This window comes from Hordeum vulgare, chromosome 1H (assembly GCF_904849725.1).
Source record: "Hordeum vulgare subsp. vulgare chromosome 1H, MorexV3_pseudomolecules_assembly, whole genome shotgun sequence".
In the NCBI taxonomy this organism is placed as follows: Eukaryota; Viridiplantae; Streptophyta; class Magnoliopsida; order Poales; family Poaceae; genus Hordeum; species Hordeum vulgare.
In genome coordinates this window covers 493676459-493685705 of record NC_058518.1, presented here as the reverse complement: position 1 = coordinate 493685705, position 9247 = coordinate 493676459, and the positions used below count along the sequence as shown (strand labels likewise).

At 46.9% G+C, this 9247-nt stretch overlaps 1 protein-coding gene and 1 pseudogene across 1 annotated transcript; one reads left to right on the top strand and one right to left on the bottom strand.

Moving 5' to 3' along the window:
- Positions 1-574: 574 nt before the first annotated feature.
- On the bottom strand, positions 575-2028 carry LOC123418376 (fructokinase-2-like). The gene is made up of 3 exons (XM_045106997.1): positions 1747-2028; positions 991-1653; positions 575-871 (listed from the first exon to the last, which is right to left on the bottom strand). The coding sequence occupies exons 1-3, from the start codon at positions 1960-1962 to the stop codon at positions 737-739; spliced, it is 1014 nt and encodes a 337-aa protein (XP_044962932.1). The 5' UTR covers positions 1963-2028; the 3' UTR covers positions 575-736.
- A 218-nt stretch (positions 2029-2246) lies between these two features.
- Positions 2247-3632, top strand: LOC123401758 (annotated as a pseudogene).
- The last annotated feature ends 5615 nt before the right edge of the window (positions 3633-9247 follow it).

The window sequence follows — 9247 nt, the reverse complement described above, 5'->3', positions numbered from 1 at the left end:
CACGATTAAAGGCGGCGGCCTCAGGAACCGACTGGTCAATCTGGAACCGGCGCGACCGCGGTCAGGCCGATGTGGACGTTGCCCGTCCGTCCGCTGGACCATCCTGTCCTTTATTACGAAGAGGTATCGATTAATCTCGACTGTCTTTATGTTTAGGGGGTGTATCGAAGCAGAAGTGTAAGATGAGATTTGTTTTAAAAAGAAATAGACTGTTCTTTCGACTTATAAAAAAATAGAGTTATGCCACCTGTTACAAGTCTCACGCTAATTATGAATTTAAACAAGCCCGTTGCGACCATCAAGAGGTATAAAATCATTACTCATGGTGAAATCTTAGATCTAGAGACAAGTAAACATTGCATCCGAAAACCACTCAAGCAGCAGAACTAGATTTTTGCCATAAGTAACACTGCGCATCAGATGAGAAAACCACGTATTAACTCAAGCCAGCAGCAAGGTGTTTCTCTTTTCCGAACACACGTCCATTCATTCGCTCTGATAAATATTTGGATGAAGGCTACAACAATCAGTAGCCTCCTTACACAAGACCGCCATCAAACTGAAACAACCAAGATCACCACAGATATGGTTGCTTTTTATTAACCGCCCACAAGGTCGCATACTGACACATGAACTAAACTTAAAATCATCCCTGATAAACATGCATGCATGGAGCTAAAGTTCCCTAAGATAAGATTGAACTCGGGACGGCGCGACACCAAGACGACGAGGCTAGCTAGTTGCTGCCCTTGCTGATGAGCTCGAGGGCGGTGGCGGTGGTGGGCAGCGCCGGGATGGCTCCCTTCTTGGTGGTGCAGATGGCCCCGCAAGCGTTGGAGAACTGCAGCACCTCCCTCAGCTTGGCCTCGTTCTGACCAATCAAAAAAAGAAAAGATCATCCATTATCAACACAAATATTCATAATGGGATTGAATTCAATCAGCTGATAAATATCATCGGTTATTAATTAATTAATTAGTTTCTTCTTACGTAGAAGATGGAGTCGTCCTTGGCGACGCTGACGAGGAGGGATCCAACAAAGGCATCGCCGGCGCCGGTGGTGTCGACCGCGTCAACCGAGTAGCCAGGCAGGGAGCCCTTGAAGTCCTTGGTGAAGTATCTGCACCCCTTCTCGCCGTCGGTGACGACGAGCAGCTTGAGGCCCTCGAACCAGAGCGATAGCACGTTCTTCTCGTCGTGGGCGTCGCCCTGGGTGAGGAAGGCCACCTCGTCGTCGCTCACCTTGATGAAGTCGGCCTCCTTCCAGATGCTCATGATGCCGTCGCGGGCGGCCTGGGCGGAAGGCCAGAGCGGGAGGCGCACGTTGGGGTCGTAGGAGCAGAGGATGCCGGCGGACTTGGCGGCGCGCATGGCGGCGACGTGGGCGGAGCGGCAGGGCTCGGTGATGAGCGAGATGGAGCCGTAGTGGAAGATGCGGGCGCGGCGGATGAGGTCGAGGTTGAGCTCGGCCTCCGTGAGGAGCATGTCGGCGGACGGGTTGCGGTAGAACATGAACTCGCGCTCGCCGTTGGACTTGAGGGTGACGAAGGCCAGGGCGGTGCGCGCGTGCTGGTCGAAGAGGCAGCCCTCCGCGTTCACGCCGCTCTGCTTCAGGATGTCCACCAGCATGTGGCCGAACTCGTCGTCGCCAAACTGCAAATAAATACATAGTAAATAATACGGCGATTGATCAGGATCTATCAGGCAGGGACGGCGATCAGATTGATCCGTGCGGTGCGTGCGTACCTTGCCGACGAAGGCGGAGGAGCCGCCGAGCTTGGAGATAGCGCAAGCGACATTGGCGGGCGCGCCTCCGGGCGCTTTGACGAAGCCTCCAGACTCGGCGAGCGAGACGCCGGCCACGTTTGGAACGAAGTCGATCAACATCTCACCGAAGGAGACGACGAGGCCGGGCGCCGCAGCGGCGGCCACGGGAGCAACATTGTCACCGAGAGGCGCCATTGGATCTGGGCTAAACGCTATCAAGGAATCGATCGAACTCGGGAGGAAAGCTGCTTGCTGTTGGGTGGATTGGGGTTTGGGAGTGGAGAGAGGACGGGCTTATAAAATGCTGCGGCCCGGGTTTTAGCTTGGCCCAAGGGGCTAATCTTTCTTCTTGTTAAGAGTTTGTTATTGTCATCGTAACTATATCAATCTTATCTTACTCCGGTTACTATCCGGCTAATCAGTTCCGATTTGGACTTTTCTTTACCGAATATAAGGGGTTTGGATAATCACTAGTACAAATGCCCGTGCGTTGCACCGGGCTAGAAAAAAAATGCAAAATCTACTTGTTTTATCATTATACGGCATTAATTTTATTAAATGTTAATTATAATGTTAAATGTAAGACATCTATTTTTGGACGGAAGGAGTTTCTTTTAAAGTTTTAATTTCTGTGGGATGAGTTACAACAGAAACAACAATGAGGGCAGTTCACCCATTTGCTTGTGACACCAATACGGCAGTAAACACAATAGCAAAGGAAAACATGACCCTATAGAGATAAAGATAAAGATACACACGGCAGGAGCGTTGCCGTCGCAAACAGAGCGGGGGCTCGAGAAACAGAGCAGGCGCCATAGATCCGCCGCAACCACCACACCACCACCACCACCGGCTCCACCTCCGCCTCGACCGCGGCCACCACCACCGCATCCACATCCACCTCCGCCTCCACGCCACCCACCTTCTCCCCGCCGCCGCCCCATGTGCCCACCACCACCACCAGCACACATCGGTTCCTCCTCCCCACTCGCTGCCCTGCCCGCCGACCGCGGCGGAAGGACCCCTCGCCGTGCCGTAGGGAGAGGCGGCGGGGACGCGGAGGAGCCGGCGCCGCGGGCGGAGCGAGGAGAGGAAGTTTACCTCGTCGGGCAGGAGGAAGAGTGGGGGGATGAGGAGGAGGAGCCGGTGTTCGTCCTGACGGAGGAGTGGGCCGAGTTCTTCGCCAAGGCCAACGCCAAGAGGAGGCTGGGTAAAAGTCGCCTTGTTCGCGGCAGGACTGCTCGGGTCCCAGTAGGGGTTCTTCTCCTCAAGGTGGGACGCGGCGGAGACGGGGTCCATGGTGGGGTGGGAGCTCGCGGTCCGAGCAGGCCGAGGCCGAGGGCGCCTCAAGGTGGGACGCGGCAGATACGGGGTCCATGGTGGGGTGGGAGCTCGCGGTCCGAACAGGCCGAGGCCGAGGGCGCGGGCGGCCAGGAGGGCGCGCCGGCGAGGGGCGACGGCGGGGAGGCGGTGAGGCGGGCGGTGGCGGAGAGCCCGGTGCTGGTGGTGGGGAGGCGCGGGTGCTGCCTCAGCCACGTGGTGAAGCGGCTGCTGCAGGGGCTCGATGTGAACCCCGCCGTGCACGAGGTCGCCGACGAGGCCGAGCACGCCGCCGTGTTCACCGGGGACGAGGTCGTCGTCGCGAGGTCGTCGTCGCTCTGCCCGCGGTGTTCGTGGGCGCTCTGGCTCTGGCTCTGGCTCTGGGGTACTACTACGGACGGACGAGGGGTTCATGCAAAAATGAAACGTTTTTTAACTCACGTAAGGACCGCGGGTTGAATAGCCGAAAATATAAGGACTTTTTTGCAAAACCGCCAGCGACGTACGGCAGAAGCGATCCGTGGTTTATTATTAGGGGAGATTAGCAGTTTTTCTTTGCAGGTAGGTAATTACTAGCAAAAGGGCCCATGCGTTGCAACGGGAGAAAGAAATACCACACGTCACATGCTCTTAATTTATAAAAAATGTCTATAATTTGAGAATTTATAGTTACGATACAAATAAAGATGGTATTATCCTACAAAAATGCAGTTCAAAATTTCACAGGTCTTCTATTTTAACACGGCTTGCATGTAGATTTAATACGTACAAAGAATCAGTCAAGTGACCTTCAGTTTCATCTCTAATCCTGATTTTGTTGACGTGCTCATTCCCAACCCGGATGAGTACCGGTATGAAAAAAAGACGAATAATGACTTATTTATTAAGATTGCACCCTAGATAGTATATTTTATTAAACGTTTAACAGATAAAATAATATCATATTTAAATTCTACATATTTTTCTAATCAAATTCCATGTATAAATGTTAAATTTGGAGTTACGGTTTAAAATATATGAGTATTTTAAAAAATATTTAATATATACTACGAGTTTAATGTCATAAACAGTAAGGTTTTTTTTTGTAAAATCACCTCGGTGGGTTTTCCGACGGAAGCGATAGCCTCTTTATTATTAGGTAAAGATTAGCAGTTGTTCCGTTCATGGATGCTTTTTCTTGAGTATACATATTTCTTATTCTATAAACAAAAAGTATACATATTTCTTCTTTTTTCTGAAAGTGCGCTTTTAATAACTTATAAAATGTACCTCCGGGTGCTCTCCCCGCGTCCCGTCGCGCGTGCTCTACTCTCGCATCCCTCCGGGTGCTCTGCTCGTGTCTCTTCACATGCCCCGCCAGTGTTTGGGGCCGGCGCACGATCACGTACGTTCGTGCTGTCATTGTGCATGCGGTTGCGCCGGGCGCAACGTCACGATACAGTTACCCGCTGCAAAAACTGCCATGCAGACATGTCGAGAATCCAGGTCACTCAGCTTCCATGTATTCTCGCATCCATTTACCTTCATCTCTCGCTCCACACGACACAATAAGTACATCCACAACGAGACATACAGATAGGATATCAAGCGGTTCCAATGGCGCCCCTCGTAGCTCCAATGGCGCTCTCAGCGGCCGACGACGACAACGGGGGGCAGTTTACCATGCATCACGTAGTGGACACCCACATGAGGGGGAAGGACCTCTTGGTGGAGCAGTTGCTTGCTGAGGACTGCTACTGCAACAAAAGACCTTCCAACGGCGTCAGAAACGAGCGTGCTGACGGGAGAATATTCTTGTCTTGATACTCCTCAGCAACGGCACGAGGAATTCTTCTGCTACGGCTACGCCTTTAGGGACTTCCTAGGCAAATATGCAAAGGATTCCCCCGTGGCCTTGGAGCCTTGCGTTGGTGTTCCCTCGAATCGGAAAGGGTGATGTAGCACATCGGTGGTAAGTATTTCTCTCAGTTTTGAGAACCAAGGTATCGATCCAGCGAAGGAATATCACAAGTACCTGCACAAACACAAAGAGCTTGCTCCCAACGCTATGAAGGGGTTGTCAATCCCTTATAGATTGTTTGCCAAGTGAGAACTGAAAGCAAAAAGAAACAGAGCAAAGTAAAAGCAAAGGTGGAAACAATAGGTGTGAATAGACTCGGGGGCCGTAGTGTTCACTAGTGGCATCTCTCATGAAAGCAAGTAGACGGTGGGTGAACGAATTACTGTCGAGCAATTGATAGAACCGCGCAAAGTCGTGAAGTTATCTATGGCAATGATTATATCTATAGGCATCACGTCCAAAACAAGTAGACCGATACTTTCTGCATCTACTACTATTACTTGGCACTGAGTTAATATCTATAGTTTACTTCTGAAACTTCTGAAACAGCTAGATGTGATGATACTTTTGAAACTGCTGATATTATTGAAGTAGAACCTGTTATTTTGCCTGCTAGAACTATCTCTCCTATGCGTGAATTGCCTGTTATGCCTGATACGCGTTATGTTATGGAGGGAGAGATAGTTGAGGATTTTCTTGCGTGTAAGGATAGCTATGATGTTGAGAAATCACTGCGCAAGTAGAAAGAAAAATCTCTGAACGCTAGGATGAAATATGATACGTCTCAAACATATCTATAATTTTTTATGGTTTCACGCTGTTATCTTGTCAACTTTGGATGTTTTGTTCACCTTTTATATCTTTTTTGGGACTAACTTTTTAACTCAGTGCCAAGTGCCAGTTCCTGTTTTTCTGTGTTTTTTACTCTTTTCAGATCTAATTTTGGAACGGAGTACAAACAGAATAAAATCCCCGAAATGAATTTTTCCTGAACGGAAGAAGATCGGGAGGCTTGAGGGCCAAGCAAGTGGGCCCGCAGGGGGCCCACAATCCCTGTTGCCGCGGCCAGGGGGGAGGCCGCGGCAACCAAGCTTGTGGCCCCCCTGGCGCTCCCCTGCCCTAGGTCTTTGGCCTATAAATTCCCTAAAAATCCAGAAAAAATCAGGGCGTCCACGAAAATACTTTTCCCCCGCCGCAAGCTTCCGTTTCCGCGAGATCTCATCTGGAGACCCTTCCCGATGCCCTGTCGGAGGGGACTTTGGAATTGGAGGGCTTCTTCATCAACATCATCGCCCCTCCAATGACTCGTGAGTAGTTCACTTCAGACCTACGGGTCCGTAGTTAGTAGCTAGATGGCTTATTCTCTCTCTTGGATCTTCAATACAAAGTTCTCCATCATCTTCATGGAGATCTATCCGATGTAATCTTCTTTGGCGGTGTGTTTGTCGAGATGCGATGAATTGTGGATTTGTGATCAGATTATCTATGATATATATTTGAGTCTTTGCTGATTTGTTATATGCATGATTTGATATCCTTGTAAATCTCTCCGAGTCTTGGGTTTTGTTTGGCCAACTAGATCTATGATTCTTGCAATGGGAGAAGTGCTTGGTTTTGGGTTCATACCGTGTGGTGAACTTTTCTAATGACAGAAGGGGCAGCAAGGCACGCATCGTGTTGTTGCCATCAAGGGTAACAAGATGGGCTTTTATCGTAGATATGAGATTGTCCATCTACATCATGTCATCTTGCTTAAGGCGTTACTCTGTTCTTTTGGACTTAATACACTAGATTCATGCTGGATAGCGGTCGACGTGTGGAGTAATAGTAGTAGATGCAGAAAGTATCGGTCTACTTGTTTTGGACGTGATGCCTATAGATATAATCATTGCCATAGATAACGTCACGACTTTGCGTGGTTCTATCAATTGCTCGGCAGTAATTTGTTCACCCACCGTCTACTTGCTTTCATGAGAGAAGCCACTAGTGAACACTACGTCCCCCGGGTCTATTCACACTTATCGTTTCCACTTTGCTTTGCTTCTTTGGTGCTTTCAGTTCTCACTTGACAAACAATCTATAAGGGATTGACAACCCCTTCATAGCGTTGGATGCAAGCTCTTTGTGTTTGTGCAGGTACTTGTGATAATCCTTCACTAGATCGATACCTTGGTTCTCAAAACTGAGGGAAATACTTACGACCGTTGTGCTACATCACCCTTTCCGTTTCGAGGGAACACCAACGCAAGGGTCCAAGGCCACGGAGGAATCCTTTTCATATTTTCCAAGGAAGTCCCTAAAGGCGTAGCCGTAGCAGAAGGATTCCTGGTGCCGTTGCTGAGGAGTATCAAGAAAAGAATAGTCTCCCGTCAGCACGCTTGTTTCTGGCGCCGTTGGAAGGTCTTTTGTTGCAGTAGCAGAAGTATTTCTGGCGCCGTTGCCGGGGAAGGAGAGATCTATCCAAGTAGGTCTCACAAACTCATCTCTTGCATTTACTTTTTTGCCAGTTGCCTCTCGTTTTCCTCTCCTCCACTTCACATTTGCCGTTTACATTTGCCGTTTTCCTTTGCCTTTCTCCTTTGCCTTTTTCTTTTGCCTTTTTTCCGTTTTCCTTTTGCCAGTTTTCTTGCTTCTTTGTGTGTTGAAGTCATCATGACTGAAAACATCAAACTTTGCGACTTCTCGAGTACCAATAATAATGATTTTATTAGTACTCCGATTGCTCCCGCCACTAGTGCGGAATCGTATGAAATCAACGCACCTTTGCTGAATCTTGTTATGAAAGAGCAATTCTCTGGCCTTCCTAGTGAAGATGCCGCATCCCATCTCAATACCTTCATTGAGCTTTGCGATATGCAAAAGAAAAGAGATGTGGATAATGACGTGATTAAGTTGAAGCTTTTTCCTTTCTCGTTGCGAGATCGCGCAAAAACTTGGTTTTCTTCTTTGCCTAAAAATAGTATCGATTCTTGGGATAAGTGCAAAGATGCTTACATATCCCAGTATTTTCCGCCGGCTAAGATTATCTCCTTACGTAACGATATCATGAATTTCAAGCAACTTGATCATGAACACGTTGCACAATCTTGGGAGAGGATGAAGTTAATGATTAGAAATTGTCCCGCTCATGGCTTGAGTTTGTGGATGATTATACAAATCTTTTACGTTGGCTTGAATTTTGCCTCTCGCAATATCTTGGACTCCGCCTCAGGTGGAACGTTCATGGAAATCACGTTAGGAGACGCTACAAAACTCCTAGACAATATCATGACTAACTACTTATTATTGGCCTTTTTAGAAAACGAGTATATGATTTTAATCAAAAATACTAAACGTACGGATGATTCTTACAGATTTTAACGGACTAATCCCTCTCCCCTCACTAATCTTGTCCCTCCTGATTTTCAGGGTAGGCCCCGCTTCAACCTAAATCAATCAAAACATCCCCTCTAAGCTTAGTCCGTAAACGCTCTGTAAAATCCCTGTAGTTGTAGCATTGCTCGATTTTAATTACCTTAGAGACTATTTATAAGACGTTTTAGTGTGCGACTATGGTATACTTAAGAAACCTTTGAATAATCATTTTTCTAACTTAGATAGTAGCTATTAAAAGTAATTGTGCTAAACTTTGAATTCTCATACTTTGCTATTTTCTTGTAATCTTAATCATCCCCTCGCAATATTCACATATGTAAAGTATATTATATTACTTGTATGCAATATTAACCTATTATGTTAAAATAAAAACCAATTATCCTAAAATAAAGCAGCTCCCTATAAAAAAATAAAAGAAAAAAAATTGTCATCCATAGTTCCACAATATTACGTGGTAATAGACATTGCATCGGCCAACCATAGGTTAAGATGTAATCCTTATTGTTACGAGGCACACTCGCCCATAGTTTGGAAAAGCGAATTGATGAGCAAACCGGTGAGCCAATTGATTGTGGCGAGATTAAAAAACAGTAAGCGGTGTCGGTTCTCTTTCTTTTTCACACAGAAGGTTCTGTTTGATTTTTTAAAGTATGACTCCCCCTTTGATCTATCACTAAATTAGCTTTATACTTATTTATTAAAATATATAGATAGTACATTGAATCCATATATTATCGAATACAATTTGATCCTATTTACAAAAGAAAGAAGAATACATATTAGCACAATAAAAGAAAATCTCACTGATAGTATTTATTTGTATATGGTTAATTGGCGCTTCTGAACTATTTTTAGTAAATTAAATTTGGTGTTTTCGGAGGAATTTCACTTACCAAAATTTGGCGCTTCATTTTTTTCCTTTACCGCCTGATATTCCCGCGTCGG